Source organism: Carya illinoinensis, chromosome 4, assembly GCF_018687715.1.
Source record: "Carya illinoinensis cultivar Pawnee chromosome 4, C.illinoinensisPawnee_v1, whole genome shotgun sequence".
NCBI classification, from domain to species: Eukaryota; Viridiplantae; Streptophyta; class Magnoliopsida; order Fagales; family Juglandaceae; genus Carya; species Carya illinoinensis.
The window spans coordinates 11,949,958-11,970,307 of NC_056755.1; the positions used below are offsets into that span (position 1 = coordinate 11,949,958).

General features: G+C 33.7%; 2 protein-coding genes across 6 annotated transcripts in view; both read left to right on the forward strand.

The window, feature by feature from the left end:
• The first annotated feature begins 3,433 nt into the window (after positions 1-3,433).
• On the forward strand, positions 3,434-11,010 carry LOC122307233. 2 transcript variants are annotated; one of them, XM_043119967.1, is made up of 4 exons: positions 3,434-3,798; positions 5,064-6,097; positions 7,854-8,733; positions 10,536-11,010. In XM_043119967.1, exons 2-4 carry the CDS (start codon positions 5,123-5,125, stop codon positions 10,541-10,543), a joined length of 1,863 nt encoding a protein of 620 aa, XP_042975901.1. In that variant the 5' UTR covers positions 3,434-3,798; positions 5,064-5,122; the 3' UTR covers positions 10,544-11,010. The 2 variants fall into 2 exon arrangements, with proteins under 2 accessions (XP_042975901.1, XP_042975900.1); XM_043119966.1 differs by having other exon boundaries at positions 3,435-3,798; positions 10,554-11,010.
• Positions 11,011-12,864: 1,854 nt separating this feature from the next.
• The window catches only part of LOC122307234 (ABC transporter D family member 1-like), a 39,143-nt gene continuing 31,657 nt past the window's right edge, over positions 12,865-20,350 (forward strand). For 3 of the 4 annotated variants that reach the window (XR_006241670.1, XR_006241671.1, XM_043119968.1), the window contains exons 1-2: positions 12,865-13,208; positions 18,346-18,520. Coding sequence is in view for 2 of the 4 variants with exons in the window: in XM_043119968.1 (XP_042975902.1) it covers positions 18,459-18,520 (62 nt within the window). In the remaining 2 variants the exon portion in view is untranslated. Of the gene's footprint in view, positions 13,209-13,572; positions 13,634-18,345; positions 18,521-20,350 lie in introns of all 4 variants that reach the window. The other variant, XM_043119969.1, reaches the window with a different exon arrangement.

A 20,350-nucleotide genomic window follows, 5' to 3' on the forward strand; every position in this document is an offset into this window, starting at 1 on the left:
CTACGCTGTAGAATTTTTTTCTCAGCGTTTTATGTCCAAAGGCAGAATGATAAAACCAGCATTTTTGGATTATTTACAGCGCTAAAAAATGCTGAAAATAGTTGAATATTTGCAGCGTTTTTGGTTTATTGCTAGATTAATTTATAAGTGAATATACAATTACGACTAACATCCGGCGTATCAAAAAATGCTGAGATTAATTATTCCCAGCTTTTTTTTGGGGTTATTTGAGACTATTCGTGGCGCTGCAAAAGACGTATTTTCTTGTAGTGAACAAAGACCTCATCCCTTACAATCTTGGCAATATACATTTATTTTACAGTATCCTATTTTTAAAATCTCCGAGATCATTATTTTTTTTAAAAAAATATTATTTATTTAACTATACGTGTTAACGTGTTAGCTACTAAAAATAGTAAAAATTTAAAAATTGACATCCATTTTTTAAAAAAAAAGGTACTGATAAAACATTATAATTGACATTTAGTATATATAATATTGTATTTAAAATTATACGTACATGTAGAATTAGTAAAAACATATTTTTTTGCTATAATATTTATTTAGAGTAATGTTAGATACAGTTTTATGATGTGCAAACTTCGTGTATTTCTTTGAAAAAAAGTATAGTTCATTGTTAAAAAATAATTTTTTTATATGAATCTTATATTTATTTTTTTTAAAAATAAATACGTAAAATTTGTATATTTTAAGATTGTAAAGATAATTTCTCATTAAGTTATCACTTCTAAGTTTTAGATTGTGCTGCATATGTTAGATACAAGTCTAGTAAATGTTGAGTTGGTATAAATAATAAATGCTAAGTATGTGATAAAGTCTTAATTATTTGATTTTAAAATTACGACCGTTGGAATTTAAGAATTATATACATAATGGAACACACCTTATTTTAGAAGGTATAGAGATAGTTTGTCCTTTCTCATCATCTCTTTTATTATGTAAAACTAATAGAATATAGCATTTATTTTCTTTCTTTTTTTAATTTATTGTTTCATTTTTTAACCTGTCATTTCCCCAACCCCCAAAAGCTAAAAAGATACAGGTTGGAATAATTGAAGATAGAAAATGGAGTGACTGAGGGCAGCATTTGGAGTGGTGGTTCAGTTCAGCATTTTGAGCCACAAGAGATCTTGTGGGTTTTAGTGGCTGTAGGTCTCTTTCCATTGAGATCCACGAGACTCCATACCCATCATTATAATATGGATTGAATGAAAGTGATGTGTTAGTACATGAATACGTGCAATAAAATAATATATTTTATAATAATTCATGAAAAAAAGTATTTAGAACGTAAATTGTACGGTTCTATTAAAAAATTAATTTAATTTTATGTAACTTTCTCTTTTATTTTAAATAAGAGTAAGAAAGTCATAATAAACTAATTATAGGCTTATCTATTTAATAAAAGCTGAATGATTAGCAGATAAATGATTTAAATTTTTTATTAAAAAGTCTATTTCACCTTAAACAGTATAAAAAATTATTTTTTATTAAAAACATCTACTTTTTTACAAAGAGTTATTTACATTACTAAACTATTAATAGTCTTCCTATATTTAGATGGTCTTAATTATAAATGTGGACGTTGGTTAGAAGAAAAGTTGACAAAAATTATATATATAATTATTGGGTGTGAAAATGGTTTATAATGTGTTTGTTGGATAATTAGATTGAAAAAAAAATAGTTAGAAATAATAATTTTAAGTAAAAATTAAATTATTAATTAATATATAAAATATATTTGTAAAATATAAAAAATTAAAAAATTATTATTAAAAAATTTAATATTATATTATTATTTTAACTTTAAAATCGATAATCTAATATAAATTAATATCTCGATAATTCTAAATTTTTAATTAAATTTTAAACTTGAGTATGACTAAATCATTGCTAATTACTAGACGGTTGCCAATTCTGACACATTGAATGTCATTGAAGAATAAGAATGGGGACTGTTATGTAATTTTGGGTGTCTCCAATTCAAACCAATGAGAAAAAGAAAGAAAACAGGCGTGTAAGAAACTGGGACCAACCCCACCCATACCCCAAAGAGAAAATAAAGGGGAAATCGCACACTGTGATCGCAATTATAATAGCAGTATTATGAAGCTGGTCCCGTCCAGTCCACTCCCCTCTTCCTCTCATAGAAACCTTCACTTTCATTTTCAAACTATTTCTTGACACGCGCTCTCTCTCTAATCTTATAAATCTTTTATAATTCAAAAAGAAGAATAATTATAAATAAATTTAAATTAAGGATACGTGATTCTCTCGTCTGATTATAAGTTTCTATGATATTTTATGTTAAGATGAAAATACAATGTTATTGGAAGAGATTCAAAACATTTCTCTCATCTAATAATTTTCTTATTTTTACAAGATTCATATAATGCATTCATATTTTTTTTGAATAATATTACATATAATCGTAATATGTGTAAGTACCGTATAGTCACTTTAAAAAGAAGTAGAGTCTATTATTAAAAAATTAATTTTTTATATAAATTTTATATTTATTTATTTATTTCAAAGTAATTGCGTGACGCTTGTATACTCACGACTGTAATTATCATTTTTCTTTATTTTCGATTGTAAAAAGATGTTTAATATTAAAATTTATGGGCTATCATAATCTTTTTGTATAATCATTTTTTCCTTAATTAATTAATTCCAACATTTCTACCGGACTATATTGCATATGAAATTCTACGCAACAATTTGAAATCAACGTTTGAAATAGAGGTGTGTTTTGCTTTGTATATCTGAAAGTGGTGGGCATTAATAGATAAAATAAATTAATAAAATGTTATTAAAATAATCATCAACCTTTATATAACACACATTTATAATAACAAAATGTCTCAAATTACATAAGAAAAATTTTATTTATACTTAATAATTTTACGGATATATTTAACATTCAATTTAAATTAAGAAAGAAAAAAATTAATAAAATAGAGTAAATATTTAATAAATATAAGACTCCTTCTATAGTCATTAAAGGACATCCGGAAAAACGTTCTGAACAATATTTTAATATTTTAATTTTTTTATTCATTTTTTTATACATTTTTTTAATCATTATAATCATTAAAAAAATAAAAAAATACAATATTATTTAAAGTTTTTTCTTAATCTTCATGTTAAAAAAAAATAGTGAAATCGAGACACATTCAGGACACTTTTTCGATAGAAATAATATTTCTATAAATATAATATTATATATAAAACTATACTTACAGCACTGTCCGATAGCCGGGCGTGGCTTGTCCCCAGCCTAGCGTGACTGCAGTTGACGGAGGTAGCGCGTGGGAAAAATGGATTCGTTCTTTTGGGAAACTTCATAAATTGAACGTTTCGGTGTGGGGTTGAAAGTTTGAAACTTTTAAAAATTAGTGTGTAATTTGCCAAATTTCGTAGTGAGGGATCTTCTCAGGCTGTCAGGATCAAAACCCGAAGACACTAAACACCGTTATATTTTTGGACAGGGAGGCACCACTCCTGCCCGCTCCTTTCTCTCTCTTTCTCATTGGTCTTTTATGCTCTCTTTGGTCTTTAGTTCCATGTCCATTCGGCGACTGCGGCATAACTAGCAGAAGAGACTCACTCCTTATCGCAGAAAGGAAAATATAGTCTGCTTTCAAGCATCCAAGAATAATCTAGAAAAGCTCTTCTTTTTTTCCTTTTTCTTCTCTTCATCGGTTTGGCTAAGGAATTTCTTTTAGTTCATTCTTCTACCGTTGTTTTCGTCTGTACGAAACGGGTTCTTCCGAGGTATCTACTTTTTTTTGTTTCACAATCTGTCTCTGTTTTTCTTCTTTTGTTTTCGGTTTCACATGTGTTTTGCTAAATTTGTCTCACTGTTTATACTCGAAGTTGATTTTTATTTTCAGTTGTGATTTGAATTTTACTGTGATTTGGATAGCCTGGGTTTTGGATCTTATTTAAAATGAACTTGATTTATCTATTTATTCTATTTACTTACTTGCATTGGTTGATGATTCATCATTTAGATCTAATTGAGGTTAAAAATATAGCCTAGGTGGTACTATTTTTTTGCACTAGAGTGGTCACCTCTATTTTCTAAGGTTTTCAATTATTTCGAGTACTCTGTTGTCAGAACGCTATTGTGAATTATTTGTCCGTCTTCATAGATGCGGCTATATCATGTACTCTTGCTTTCTATTTTAATTTTCTTGTTCGTTGAACTGGTATTTAGATGCACGAAATTAGAAATTCGTTAAAGAAAATATTAATCTTTTTTTGAGGTAGGATGCTGTTGCTTCGGCATTTTGCAAATTGGGCTCTTGGACATTTAGAATTTTTAACTTGTTTGCAGTGGATGAATATTGAATTGATTCAATATTTTGTGCGTCATATCGTATGTTTGATCTGTTTTTCTTTTTTGATTTTCTGTTGTTTCTATGGACTCTGTTACAATAATAGTAAAACATAAATCGCTGTCCACCAATTTTCCTTGTGGTTTGCATGGTTAGTGAGCTGTTAAAATTTTTTCTTTCTCAAAATGGTTAATGCAATTTGTTGGTATGGCTAACTCTCTGCACCTACAACCTGCATTTCTGAGAATTATTAGTGTTAGGAAATATGCTTCGGAACCTGTATGTAAAGTTGTGCGGCTGTATGCATCTAGAAAATCAGGCAATTATTTAGAATGAATATAATTTGAATAAGATCATGCCAGCGAAAACTAACTTTTGTCTTTTTTTTTTTTTTAAAGTAGAAACTAACTTGTGTTTTTCCTAATAAAATAGTAAAAGTTAATGTTTTATCCAAACCTGTAGATTGGTTCACAAAATATTGGTTATACATGATATAGGACAGTGATCTGTATTCATGAGTACTATTGTGGTCAAGTTCCTACGAAAGAATCCTTAATCCTTGTTTCAGCTGCTGCGGTATGTCCTCTTGCCACAAAAATGTTAATGAAGCTTACAGTTGTAGCAGTTGGATGGCTTATTGATTTTGGTTGGCAGCTGGCATTCTGCAATAAGCTAATCCAATATTTCATCTATATGCAGTGTTGAAGCATTTATTCAGTTCAGCTAGTGGATGAGGAAATAACTAGTCAAATAAATGAATGAGCATGGATAAAGTATCATCCGACTGCCCGTACCCAGGATGCTTCTTCTGTGTCATGAAGGAAGGGAATCCGAGCAAGCGCAGAGCAAGTATACTGAAGTTTTTTAGAGAACTTCCTTCGCAGGATGATGATGGCCAGGTTCTCCCAATCAGTGGTCTTTGGAACACTGCTATGGCACATCCAAATGACCCAGAGTTCATTGAGTTGGGAATATTTGAATGCATGGCTGAACTCATATGGAAGGGCCTAAAAAATCGCCGATGGCTTTCTCATGACCAAAACATATATATTCCTTATTATGCAGCTCATATAATTGGATCTTATACCATGAACATGGAAGAATTTGCAGAAAGTTCTGTTCATGCTGGAGTGATCCCTCCCTTAGTTGAACTTCTGAGAGGTAGATTGACTTGGGTTGAACAAAGAGTAGCAGTTCGAGCTTTAGGACACTTGGCTACATATTCCAGCACATTTTCTGCTGTAGCAAGTCATGGTGAGATACTTGAGCTTTCCATTCAACTAGCGATGAGCTCCCTCGAAATAGTTTACTCACATTTTTACCAATATGTCGATAGAAGGCTAAGCTATCACTGTGATCTGCTTACACGTGGCATGGGTGGTGTTGAAATGGAGTCGAGGAAGGCAGAGGAATGGGCTAGCCAGTTACAGTGTTGGTCCCTTCAGCTCATTAATTGCTTTGCTTTTAAACCTGAGTTTCTTCCTAGTGTATGTAAGCCTGAATTCTTAATAAAGCTACCAGGCATGTGGGGTGGACTTGTTAATGAAAACTCACCTGCGGGTATCGGTTTGTTAAGAACAATATGTCATCATAAGCTGGGTAGGGGACCTGTTGCTAGCTGTCCTGGCATCATTGAAGCATTGTGCAATATTGCTCAATCATCAGATGATTGGCAATATATGGCTATTGATTGCCTTCTTTGGTTGCTTCAAGACCCAAGTACATGTCATAAGGTACCTGGCTATTGATTACCTTATTTGGTTACTACATATTGTGCTACCTTTTCTTTTTCTCCAATGTGGATTGTTTGGCTTTGCTTTTGCCCTTGTGTGCTTAATATTTATTGTCATAAGTTTTGCCCTCATATGCTCAAGTAAAATAATGCCCGCTCTCATAAATTTTAGATGCAGATGTCCGCCAAAGTTTTATATTGACTTCTATTTTGCCAAATCATTATGTTGAAAATTTTCATGTATGATGTTTGAATTCAATTTTTATCGTGGATGTTATAGACCTAAAAAAGTACGATATATAAAGCATTTTGAAGGCCTGGAAGTTTTCAGCATCATTGTGTTGTGTGTTATTCTTTTCTCACTATAAGTTATTCTGTTTACTTGGACAGCCCTTCACATATGGATTCCTATAACTTCCCTAGGTATCCTTAGCACGTGTGATGTGAGCTGGTCAAGCTCTCTGAATTTTTTTTGAACAGGCACATCTTTAGTTCTCATATACAATGAGGTGTCTAAGATTTGAAAATCACCATAGTCAAATTTAGATTTTGTTTGATGTAATGGTTGTATGCATAAACCTCAGCACTACATGTTACCCTCTTTGTGCATATTGAATGATGAAAGTTAGATCTAGTGGATCTACTCAAATTTCAATTTAAGTTCCAGCTGTAAAAGCAGGTATGACCACCTGCTATGGCATTGCAGGGGAGATCTTCATCTATACCAGCTCTTTAACCAAAAACTTGATCTAATTCTTTCATAGACCAGCAATCTTGTGGTTGAGAGGAGCTCATATTGGCTTGACCATCAAAAAGTTGTACAGTGGATTTTTGGGTTATCTTTTTAGTTTATGATACAACTGTTAAATGTGTTTAATAATTTGCTTTTTAACATAGTGCCAGAGGCAACTGCTGACTTATGGTTTCAGTGGCTTTTGAGGTTTTGCATTGAACCTTGAAGGTTCAAGTCTATGCTCACAACAAGAGTATAAGATTTTGTTAGACATTTTCCTTTCACCTTAAGGCTCACCATATGTCTACAACATGTGCCTGACATAAGCTTCTTTTCAACCTCATAGCCTTTTGTTTCCTAAATGTTCACATCTGTTGCTTGCTTGTTGAATTTAGATTTATGATTAAAGGTGAAAAAGATGCTGCCATGCTAATTAGGTATCTTGAGGAATAGCTCATAATTCAATCTGGCAACATATTGAAGATTTCCATCATCCATTCTTGTCTCTTGATGAATTGAGGACTGTTTTGATATAGAGACATGCACGGTTAATGTTTGCATCTCACCTATTTCAGGCCTACAAGAAACTTTACCTCATTATAAGCTCCTTTTTCAGTTTTATTTTATTGAACGTATAATTTTTCTTTGAGAAATTCAATATCAAAACACTCACCTTGTTATTTATACTAGGACCCTTTTTTGGTGATATTTTAGGTATCTTCTGCCTCAAATGCTGTAAACAATGACACACTCTACATTTCAGGACCTTTTTCATTCAAAATGTAATATGGTTTGCTTGCATTGCTTTTGCCAATTTTTTGTACTTCAGTTTTCGAGACAAAAAGGGCGAAATGAAGAATTACTTTCAAATTTAGTTTGAAGTATCATCTCGTTGAGATATGATTAGGTGAACACCAAGATAGAATGTCTTCTTAGGAAGAAAGCAACCTACTTTTGATCTTTTCTCATTCTAAGTAAGGACTCAGCTATTACCTGTTTAATGCCTTCCCAATTTGTTTTCCAGGTGATCGATAATGCAGTACCAGCACTCGTAGACCTAGCAGAGATATCAGTTCTAGGTGATCACAAGAAGCTCGGTGATTCCATTTTAAATGTTCTTCAGGAATGCATTCAATCACAAGGGACTGGACGTAACTCTCTCAGCAACCGCACAAAAGAACAGATTGAGGAACTACTAAATTCTAGGCAGAGACTGAAATGGGAAAAAAGCATGCCAAAAGAGGATCTCCACATTAAACAGGCAGCAGCACTAGTGGTCAAGCTTGAAGGGAATTCCCTTTTTTCATCAGGAAATATATCTGGAGCAGCATTAAAATACTCAGAAGCATTGGCATTGTGCCCAGTGAGATCCAAAAAAGAGAGAGTGGTTTTGTACAGTAATCGAGCTCAGTGTCATCTTCTGTTGCAACAACCCCTGTCTGCCATAAGTGATGCTACACGTGCCCTTTGTCTACACAACCCTCTTAACCGTCATGCCAAAAGTCTGTGGAGAAGAGCTCAGGCATATGACATGCTAGGCTTAGCTAAGGAGAGCTTGTTGGATGCCATTTTGTTTATAAATGAATGTTCTCAATCAAATGACCCTGATCTCTCATTAAGGCAAAATAGGGTTCCTGACTATGCTGAGCGACTAGTGAAGAAGCAGATGCGTGCTGCTTGGTTATTTAGGGAGGCAGCCATCAAACATGGGGGTGTCCACTGTGAGGGTGATGCTGGTGACATCTATGGCCAAGATACTGATGATTCTGAGTGGGAGACAGCTAGTGAAAGTGATATAGGAAATGATGGAAGGGACGACATGGGCGCCGATGATGATGATGATGATGGTGCATGGAAGAATGATGGTGAGAGGAAAGATAAATATGATAAGCCTTTGATGAAAGGTACCATTTGAGATTGCTACTTTAAGTATATTTTTATGTACTTGGTATATTGGAACTCTGAAAATGCTTAGAGCATCCCCATCCGGTTCCCCAAAGCACTAAAATCCCTATAATTTGGGGTTTATTTTGAGGTTTTGATCAAAATACCCCCCACATCCGGATCCCTATTTTAGGGAAAAGGTTTAGGGAATAAACAGTAAGTCCCCATATTTGGGGACTCACTATTCAGTCCCTAAATCATTTTTATCAATATTTTATTCTAATATATAAAATAAATAATTTTTCAATCATCTACACTTTCTCTCATACTCATATTTATTATAGTTTTAAATAATAATTTTAAAAATAATTTAATTAATTAAGAAAATATAAAAAAATTAATTTTAAAAATATTATCATATTCACAAAAAAATAATTTAAATTTTTGTTTAAAATATTCATTAGAGTAATAGTTCAAAAAATAAGAAAAAATATTGAGTAGTTAAATTTGTAAATAGAAGTGAAAGAAAAAAGTAATAAAAAAGAATAGAAAAATATTATTTAATAGAATAGAGATAGGGATGAGGAATGGGATGTAGGAGGTTTTTGAAAGATGAATAAAATTTAGGGAAAAATTTGAGGAAAGGTGATTTTGAGTTAAATTTTAGGGATGGGGATGAGGAATAGGATGAGGATGCTCTTAGCCAAATGGTTTTATGTGGAGTGTACCCCACAATCTGACTGGCCCTGCCTGTGATATTATCCTAACTGCCAATCTAATCAGGCCCCCCCTGACATTCATCAAATATTTTTGTGGTCAAAGATTAATTGAAGTTAGGCTCAGGAAGATTTTAATAATTTGTTTCTGGCAACTGATGACTTTCTGAAAACAGGAAAAATAGAGAGGAAATAAATACTTCTTGTGTTGGTATAATGAAATTAGTACTAGGCTGTGACCTGGTTAAAATGCTTTATATATGTAGCAAAGTATAAATCAACAAGAGCAGCCCTTCTACTTGGAAAAAGAAAAGAAAAGAAAAGAAAAGAAAAGACCAACCATTTTGCTTTCTGGCCATTTTCAAGTTCCTCCTTTGCTTTTCTATTTTTCCTAAGTTGGCATAGTAAACCTTTTGTGAAGAGACACAAAGTTCTTATTTTATTGACAGAGTGATTGATGATGTTGATTACCTAGTACAAGGAGTTCTGGAGAATAAATCTTTTAAAATCAAACTTCCATCTATTAGAACAGTACCCTAAAGATATCAAATTTCAATCTAATTCTTGGGCAGCACACAAATATTAATTCCATGAGCAGGTGTCAGTAATCTATAAATACCTTTTTGTGAAGTGTAAATGGAATACTGAGTTGACTTATTGGTGACCAGATGGTTAGATATAAGCTTTTTTGCACTTTTTATTTTGAACCATATCTTGTGCTTTGTTCTGGATCCAGCAGGTTTGGTGTAAATAGATTCAGATTTTATCTTGTAGCTTAGGAAATATTTAACTATATATAAAAAAAATGCCTAGAACCATACATTAAATAGGACAGGATGACTATTTATAACTGTTCATCTAAAGTTTAATATTGTAACCTTAATTTTTGCAATTGTGAATTGAAATAGAAGCAGTTCATTTTGGAGGCAGCTGCAATCTTCATCATGGTTATCAGTTACCTTTGACATGCTCCACATGTTCCTTTCTTTAACAAAAATTTTGTTTTCCCTTTGTTTTAAATGATGTTTTACTCTTGAAGGTTGTAACCTGTGCTTATTTTGTTCCCTTTACATCTTTCCCTATTGGACTCCTGAATACTGTGTTAGAACCTTGATATGGAACAGACATAAAGCATGGATACAACGAGTGAGCGTCATTGAATGCAAAGCAGAAACCCTTGCTGTGAACGATCAAGGTCCCGAGTTAAGTAGTAGCTTGGGGTTATGAGATTTTATGTCCAGCACCTACATCGGCGGCCACCTCGATGCATTGGAAATTGTCTTCTGTCTGGTATCAATTAGTTTGGGAAGGAAATATGCCTTTTGGTAATTTTGTTTGACAGTGATAACTTGTTTAATCTTTCTTTTTTCATTGTCAAATATACGTGATTTTTTACCTTTTTATTTAAATGTTAAAAGTCAACTGTAGAAAATGTTGAGATGTGGAGTCTAGAGCAAATATTGAGTTGAATGTGATTGTTTTTCAAGTGATTTAAGAGGCTTGTACATACGAAACCATGGGGCTATTGAATTCGAACTACATCTTTCTGAATTTTAATGATGACATGATTTTCATCTGGTATGTTCCTTCGAAGCTTTCAGCTGAAAGATACTGTGCATAATCATTTTTTCACCTAGCATTCAGTAATCATGTTACTCACTCAGTAATCTTGGTGGTTCTTGTGAACGACCCCCAACTTTTTAGGGGGTGCCCTTTTTATTTTTTCCCTAACTGCCTGCATGGCTGTATGTGCCATACATGAGATTACATTCATAGTCGAAAAAGATACATATCAACATTGCAGAAGGTGATATGGTTGGAATATGACATAAATACATTGAAAAACAACGAAAAAGACAGTCAGATAAACTAGAGGGTCATAATCCAAGTAAAAAAATGAGAAACTTTTGGGGTCACTTTTGAAAGATGGAGCAATTTGATGTGCTCCTTGGGGTAAAAAGAGGATAGACTGACCCGAAAGTGTTGGGCCCTGCCTACACTGACTAATCCTCCACGCGAAGAAAAGCAAAGGTCCTCAAGTCAGCTCAGCCCTGGTGTACCGTACATCCCAAGGGGTTGTTACGAAGTACTGCGCGCAATCAAACGTCATGCCATCGGCCAGCGCGCTCGAACAGCAGGCAACTTGCCCGCGTGGCTATCCTATCGACTCTACGTTCATATGTCTTTTTTTGGGAATGTTATTTGTAATTATAGTTGTGTAACTGATGTGTAGTCGTTTTAAAAAAAATAAATTAATATAAGATTTACATAAAAAAATTAATTTTTTAATCATGAATTTTATTTTTTTCAAAATAATTATACAATATTTATAATTTTACGATTGTATATAATATTATTGATCTTTTTTAGTTGCCCGCGTGGCTATCCTATCGACTCCTACGTTCAGATATCTTTTTTTCGTTCTCTACCGCAAGCACGCGATTGTTTCGTACGCAAATGTTTATCTCATGAGGCGGGGCCGTGACTTTGACGCAGTTTCCAAAAAATGTTACTTTTCACTAATTTTGATTTGATTATACCTGTAACTCTAATGAGATGATTAGACAAAGTACTTTGAAATGCCTATCATCGGCAACCTTTGATATTATTTGGAAAAATAGAAATAATAACAACTATAGTAAAAAGCATCATTCATTTCTTCCTCCAAACCCTTTTTACTTACTCTGAACATTGAGAAACAGTTAGGTGAGATTTTGACTGTGATATGATTTTAGATAAAAATTAAAATATTATTAAAATATTATATTTTAATATTTTTTATTATTTTAAAATTTAAAAAAGTAAAATTATTTATTATATTTTATTAAAAAATTAAAAAAATTATAATAATAAAATAAAATGAGTTAAAACCATTTTTGTATCCAAACTTAACCTTAATTTTGTTGCATAACACTTAGAACATTTATATGAACGAACAATGCACAAGTTTCAAATAGAAAAATATATAATTAATCTATACTTATTTTATAACTCTATTTAAAATAAAGAGTAATTATGTAAAATTAAAAGTATTTTTCAATAAAATGACATAATTATATTAGGTGATTTGAAGTGAGTAGTAAAATAATTATAAAAAGGTTGTAGGAATATCATTATTTTTATAACATAAAATATTATTCGTCTTAAGTTTTATTATTTTAATTATATATAAATATTTTAAGTTGTTTTATATTTAAGTTTAATAACTTCAATTATATAAAATTATTAAATATATCACATCAATGCATATGATTAAATATAAAAATAAATAGGATTTTATTCTTATATTTTAAAAAAATAATAATAATACACAATTCTTTATAAAATTATGTTTTAAATTGAAGATATTTTTATAAATTATTTTATAAAAATAATTAATACAAGCTTTACCGGCACGGAAAGGTTGATATAAAAACAAGCAAAAATCTTTGTTCAACTACAAAAATTGGGAAAAGTAGTAAGAATCCTAGTTTCGTTTTATCGTCACCACCCTCGTCATCAAACTATTTGCTATTGTGAATTGCTGCTATAAACTCATACAACTCGCTCTCTCTCTGTCTCTCTCTCTGCTCTTTGATTCGGAGTTTGGTTCTTCTTCGGCCATTCAAACGGTTAACTTGGATTTAAAAATACTAGGGTTCTAGATCGTCCCTTCCGCGGAAGACCTTTGTATCCGCATGATTCATTGTCTTTGGGCTTAGACTGGCAGATGGGAGTGAGACAGAAGATAAGGAGCTCCATTTCTTATGGCTGCGTTTCGGTTTCTGGCTAATTATGAGGTACCGGAAATAGTTTACTTTGTGGAATTCGAAATTGGACTCCGGAATTAAATACCTCTTTTAAGGACTGTAGATTGAATTCCTCTTTTTCAAGTATTGTGATATTATTTTTATGGATAATGTTCTTGCATGGTGATCTATATTGTTGAAATTATATTTGCTAGGTTGTTGAAGTTATTTTTTTTTTATCTTGTATATAAAATAGGCTAGGCAAGCGGGTGTGACGCGCAGCTTAATTAATAATGAATATTAAAAAAACATACACACAAAAAAGGAAAACACAAATGAAGTAATATCTTGTGCACTTTTTACAATAATTACGCTGATAGAGTACTTACGCCATCCTTACTCCATGTTGTGATAGGACGAGAGTACCATGCCATCCATACTATGGGAGTACCTAATAATTTTCCAGAAGGAAAGAGGTACTTGAGAAGTAAATACTCACATAAACATAGCCTTTTCTAAATTATATACTTCGACGTGCAATTTCCTTCAAAGGATTTATCAGGTTTTATGACAATGATTATATATTGCTTCATGCTGTTATGGGAATCTAGTAATGCCTAAAGTTTTATTGACAAGTAATAACAAATTCCTTTTTGAATAATAGGCATAGCCTATGTATGCAGGAGTAAGGTATAAACTTAGTCAGAGCATCCTTTAAGGTATAGAGTTTCACCATGATATGGTTGTATATCCAATATCATAGAGTGGAAGATGTGATGAAGAAGAATTGCATGAAGGGTTTGTCTGGTTTGATGCCAATGGTGTGATATATATGCTATCTTACCGTGATATAATGCATTTCGACTTAGATTTAGTTCATCATGATCTAATTAAGTCCATTGGATTTGTCTTTTGTTTTTTTAATTACAATTGGATGTTTTAATGGGGAAGATAAGCATGACACGCACAAAAAAAGAAGAGTAAAAGCCATAGTAAGACATGTGACACAAGAACAACATTTAATGTGCCCAGAGTCACAGTGCGGGCACCATGTGTAAAACCCACTTTCATTGTATGATATATAATTGGCATGGGAAATTTCCTTTTTCAGTGGATTGGAAGTAGGAAAAAACAGAATGATCTGATTGAAATTCGTGTATCAATTATAGCATTCCCTTTTCCTGATGAAGTGTTTGGCCTTTTTAATCATAGAAGAAGGGTGTTATGCTCTTGAGCACCCAAGTAATCTCTATGAACATTTAAGGAATTGCATAGGATTTCTAATTTGGGTAATGCATCCTGAAATGTCTTGATAAGTGTAGCTCTTTAAGTTTTGGGACAAACCATACAAACTAGACGAAAAGTTTGAGAAATTTTTTCTCTGGCCATGTATCAACTTATTTTAGACTTATAGAAACTTGGAGTGGGGGAAATGAGTGCATTCCACTCATCCACCTGTTGTGATGGTGAAGATGCTAGATGGCTATTTTAGTATTTAAGTACTGGGGAAGGGATTGTACGTGCACACCGTCCTGTAGCATAATTCTCAACCCTTATCCTAGTCTAACTTGACTTCTTCTTCAGTACGGCCGATTGGATGCACACTTCTTTACTTTTTATTTATTGGAAAATAGAATTTTATGGAAACTAAGAATAGGCAAGAGCCAAAGTACACGGGACATGTACAAGAGTGTCACCCATGCATGATAATCCAGTAATACAAGATCTTCATGAAAGTTCATGCCATTAAAACCAATTACAATCGACCAATGGTGTAAAGTAAAGAAAGTTCTAAGCTCATCCATTGACCGCTCACGATCATCAAAGCTTCTTTCGTTCTTCTCCCTCCAAATGCACCACCATAGGCATAACGGGACCATTTTCTTGATTGCTGCAATTTGTGAATTACTTGAAGACCTCTCCAGGATGCTAGAAGATCATTCATTCTTTTTGGCATTACCCAAGCTAGTCCCACTCTAGCAAAGAAGTCATTCCATAGGACATAGCAATCTCACTGTGAAGTAGTAGATGATCAACAAACTTCCCACTCTTTTTGGGCACACAACACCAATCCATGACAATGATCTGGTGTTTTCTTAGGTTATCTAATGCTAGGGTCTTCCCTGAGGAATCATTCCATACAGAAAATATTATCTTTATCCTAGTCTAGCTTGACTTCTTTAGTATGGGCAATTGAATCAAGACATGTATGATGATCTCTTTCAGGTGTCCTCTACTTAATGGTCTGAAAATTTGAGATTCCACATGTTGCAATGGAGTATTCTGGTCTTTGGTACATGTTGCTCTATTCATTATATTCTTTGTCCTCTCATGATTCATTAGACAAACTTGACTTGATTTTTCTGAGATACAAAAATATTATTTCAAATGCTTCTTTTTCTCCAATGAACCTATAGTTTAAATTTCACAAAATTCTTGGAAATATTATCTCTGATGGCTAGTTTATTGTTCTTGTTGTCTTTAATTGTTCATGTCATTTCATAATGCCTTGGTTATTAACGAAGCTATATGTATTCCATACATGCTATGAATGATTGCTGCCAATGACAATCTTTAAGCACACTAACCTTATGCGATGCTCGTTTGCTGGTTCTAAATTGGAATCTTCAGCCTCCCAAAATTATGGCTCTCAGTGGCTTTTACATGCGATGGAGCATGGTTAACATCATTCTCCATTTAAAGGTTTGTGTAATCCTTTGGAGTGGATTGGGTGGAGTGTTTAAATTTCACCTAGTCAATTGGGAGAAGGTATGTTGTCCGATCTTTGGTGGTGGGTTGGGAATTCGGAATCTAAGGATGTTCAGTTGGGTGCTTCTCAAGAAATGGTTGTGGCACCATCACAATGAGAGGGAGGGAGGCCTTTTGGAAGGATGTGATTGATTCTTGTTAAAATATATTGTTTGTAATTAGTTTGTATGAGGGTATGTGGGTAACTTGTATTTAGGGTATATATATTTGTGTGTACACACTGTGAATAACAGAAGAAGTGCTTTCTCATCAAATCTCGATCTACAATTTTAAATATGGTGGTTCTTGGGGACAATGGTGCTCCATGGAGGTGCAAGGGTTTATGGTGTTGAATGGTGGAAAAACATTAGAAGATGGAGTATTTTATTGACACACAAGATTTATGGTGGGAGATGGGTCCAGGATTAGATTCTAGCATGACAGTTGGCATGGAGATAGGGCCCTTAAGAACACCTTTCCGATTGTATATAGAATTGCGTGGAGACAAGTGGCTTCAGTTGCAGAGGTTATGGAGATTTCAGGTGGTTCTCTTAAGTGGAATGTTAACTTTACCAGAGCTGCCCATGAGTGGGAAGTTGGGTTCTTTGCTGATTTCTTCAGGCTATTGTATTTCATGGGGTAAGAAATCAAGAGGTAGATAAGATGTGGTGGGTTCCATCCAAAAAAGGAAAATTTTCTGTCTGTTCCTTCTACAGGTCCATTATTGATCAAGAAAACAATTTTGTCCCTGGGAAGAACATTTGGAAGACTAAGGCCTCTCAAAAGGTTGCTTTCTATGTATGGACTGCATCATTGGGGAAGATATTGACAATGGACAAACTACAAAAAAGGTGTATCATGGTAATTGACTGGTGTTGCACGTGCAGGAAAAGTGTCAAAACATTTGCTTCTTCATTGTGAGGTAGCCAGGGCTTGTGGTATGATTTTTTCAGCTGGGTTGGAATGGCATGGATAATTCCGGGGAGGGTGGTTGATCTCCTAACCAGCTGGAGAGAAGTTTATTTATTAGAACTTTATTTCTTTGGGCAGTAGTTATTAATTTTAATGGTCTCAATGTTCATGAATTCCTTGTATATATGTTTCCCTCCTTTTCTAAACTAGGTTCCTCCTCTTTTATATGACCTGCGTAATTGGGTTTTGCCCAGTTTATATTAGTCAATTAGAAGCCACTGAGACTTAGCATTTGGTAAGTAACCAATGTGGGACTTGGCACCCATGATTGACTACCTTTATAACTTATCCAGTCTGTGTGAGTTATTCCTTTTCTCAATATGGGATGGGGATGTTATAGTTTGTGGTACCTTGAGAGCTCACATTGCAAACTTAATGCCATCTGGTGTCATCAATGTAGTTGACAGTTTTTGTCTATATACATGATCTACTTATTACCATATCATCATAGTATGATATCCTTTGTGATATGGCTTGATCATCTTCTTTTCTGTTTGTGGAACTCCATGTTCTTGTTTTAGTTTGCAGATATTGACTGCTACCAGTCCATTTGCTGCACACTGAATTTCTAGCGATTAAATGTCAAATGAGGAAAATTAATGGAGGTCTCTATATTCTTGTTTTAGTTGGCTTGTAAACTCTAGTTAGGTACTTACGTACTTATCACGTATACATATTAAAAAAAAACTTCTCATGTATACATCCTGTGTAATTGGGCTATGCTTTATTTTCTTGTAAATAGAACTCCTTGATTACCTATAAAAAATTCTTGTTTTAGTTGGCTGATATCAACTGCTAACTGCCCATAGGCTGCATACTGAATTCCTAGTGATTAAATGTCAAATGAGGGAAATGAATGGAAAATATACAGAATTTTATTTTTTCCTCAAAGATTTACTCATATTTTCCATTTTTAGTTATTTTGGTTTTGAAACTTCCGCCACTTTAATCCCTTCAACTCTATATAAGTAAACCCTAGATTTGGTTGGCTCAGTGCTTCTTGTCAGCTAATTGGGTTCAATCACGTGTTTATTTATTCCATTTTAGGGCCATGAAAGTTCCAAACATGGTTGCTTTTCGGTTTTTTATGCACCTTTTAGACCTTTAACTATGGTTGGAATTCAAAGTTTAATGATAGGGCCCACTGAAGAGTTCTGGTCTAAGAAGTAGTATTAAATAAAAAAGGAAAGTGAATCTGGGTTTTGACAGTTGCTATGACCATATTTGGATGCATGAATGAATGTGTTCTTTCTCAAAAGGTCTTCATTTTATTGACTGAATCTCAAGTTAAGGGGTGGCACTAACTTTTGTGATTGATTAGACAATATTTAACTCTCCAATTTTTGTTCTCATGGTACATTATTAATGCTGTCAGTATGTGGAGCTTACAACCTTGATGCATTCAATGTTCCTACTCACTCTCTTTCTCTCTTCATAAACTTTTTAACCGCTTTTATTCTGGCTGCAGATGATCATATCTGAATTACTTTTAATATTTTCAAGAAGTTTTGGCTCCTTGAGATAAGAGGAAGCTATCACAGCTGCTGATATTTGTTGATAGGGGAAGGTTGATCTTCAGCCATGCCTTCTCTTCAACTTTTGCAATTAACTGAGCATGGTAGAAGTTTTGTGGCTTCGAGAAGGTATTAACTTCCTTGTATACCATTTTTCTGCTGATACTCAATTTCAGTACCTGGTTTCAACACTTTACCATTGTTAAGTCAATCTATTTGGTTTGTTTGTAATAGACTTAGCTCTTGAATTGTGCTGTCTTCACATTACCCTGATTTTACTGACATTGTAGTCCACCCAATTGTCAACTCTGACATAGAAGTAATTAGTTTTTTAATGTGCAATGAACAAGCCTAATTAATAGACTGAGCTAGTATTCATTAAAATTGCAATTCATTCAAAGCATATCTAGGTGATATGGATCAATTTAGGATAACTATCTGTGAGAAGCTTTTGAGTTGTAAGCATAGACTTAGGGAAGGCAGGAGAGGACGTAGTCATTGTTTATAAATAGTTAAATTTCTGGAGAAACATTTGCAAATTGAACAGTGAAGCAGTTTCCTGTACATATTTGCATACTTGTCAATACAAGTATTGGGGATTCGTAACTTGACGAAGAGGGGGTTGGGGGAAGAGTTCAAATTTCATCTAGTAAATTGGTCAATTATCTGTACTCTAATTTCTGGGGGTGGATTGGGGATTCATAATTTGATGATGTTCAACTAAGCTCTATTGGGTAAATGGTTGTGGCGGTACCAACACGAAAGGGGGGCCCTATGGAAGTCCGTTATATACTCACAATTTAGGGAGGCTTGGGAAGGATGGTGCTCTAATGAGTACATGGTCCATATGGGTGGGGCTTGTGGAAATACATTAGAAAAGGGTGGCAGATCTTCTAGAGACATGAACATATTGTGGTGGGTGATAGTTCTTGTGTCAAATTTGGTATAACAAATGGTGTGGTGAACAAAGCCTCAAAAACACATTCCCTGCCATTTTTGAGGTCGCACAAGTGAAGGATGCAGCGACCTCGTGGTCTTTTCTAGTGGCTCCCCTCAATGGAATGTAGATTTCATTAGGGTAGCCCAAGATTGGGAGTTGGAGATTATCACAGGGTGCCATGTGGCACTCTATTCCGTAAGCATGACCGAGGTTACCATAGATAGGATGAAGTGGAGCCCCTCCAAGAAAGGCAGATTCACCGTCAGATCGTTTCACCAAGTTTTAACAAGCTTGGGAATGACCACATTCCCAGGGAGGAGTATATATGGCAGACGAAAGCTCCTTCAAAAGCAACTTTTTTGGTTTGGAAAACATCCTTAGACAAGATTCTTACCACATATAACTTAAGAAAACGTTAGGTAATGGTGTTGGATTGGTGTTGCATGTGTAAGAAGAATGAAGAATCAGTAGATCATCTGCTTCTACATTGTGAGGTGGCCAGGACCAAGTGGGATGACTTTTTTGCGGAATGGGATTATCATGGGTCATGCATCTTAGAGTGGTGGATTTCCTTGCTAGTTGTAGAGGTCTTCAAGGTAATTCACAAGTGGCAGCAATCTAGGAAATGGTTCCTCTATGTATGTGTTGGTGGATTTGGTGGGAGATAAATGATAAAAGGTTCAAGGATTGTGATAGAACAATGGATGAGCTTAAAGTTCTCTTTCTTAAAACTTTGTTTTTATGGGCAGGGGCCATTGTTGTTAACAAATAAGGCTTGTTTGGAAATAGATCTCATTCCAAAATTCCATTCTCATCTCATCTCCTTCCCAAACATAATTTAAATACAAAATTTTCCAAATAATCATTACAACATTTTCAAATTAATCATTACAACTTTCCCCAACTTTGAAACAAAAAATAAAAAATAAAAAACAATTCAACTTTTTTAAATTCACAAACAAAAATAATATTATAAAACTATATTCCAATAATATTTTAACTTTATAATATTTTTTATT

Coding starts and splice junctions, on each gene's coding strand:
- LOC122307233 (XM_043119966.1), top strand. CDS start 5,123: ATGAGCATGGATAAAGTATCATCCGACTGCCCGTACCCAGGATGCTTC. Junction 6,098..7,853: donor ACCCAAGTACATGTCATAAG/GTACCTGGCTAT, acceptor TTTGTTTTCCAG/GTGATCGATAATGCAGTACC. Junction 8,734..10,553: donor TGATAAGCCTTTGATGAAAG/GTACCATTTGAG, acceptor GATATGGAACAG/ACATAAAGCATGGATACAAC.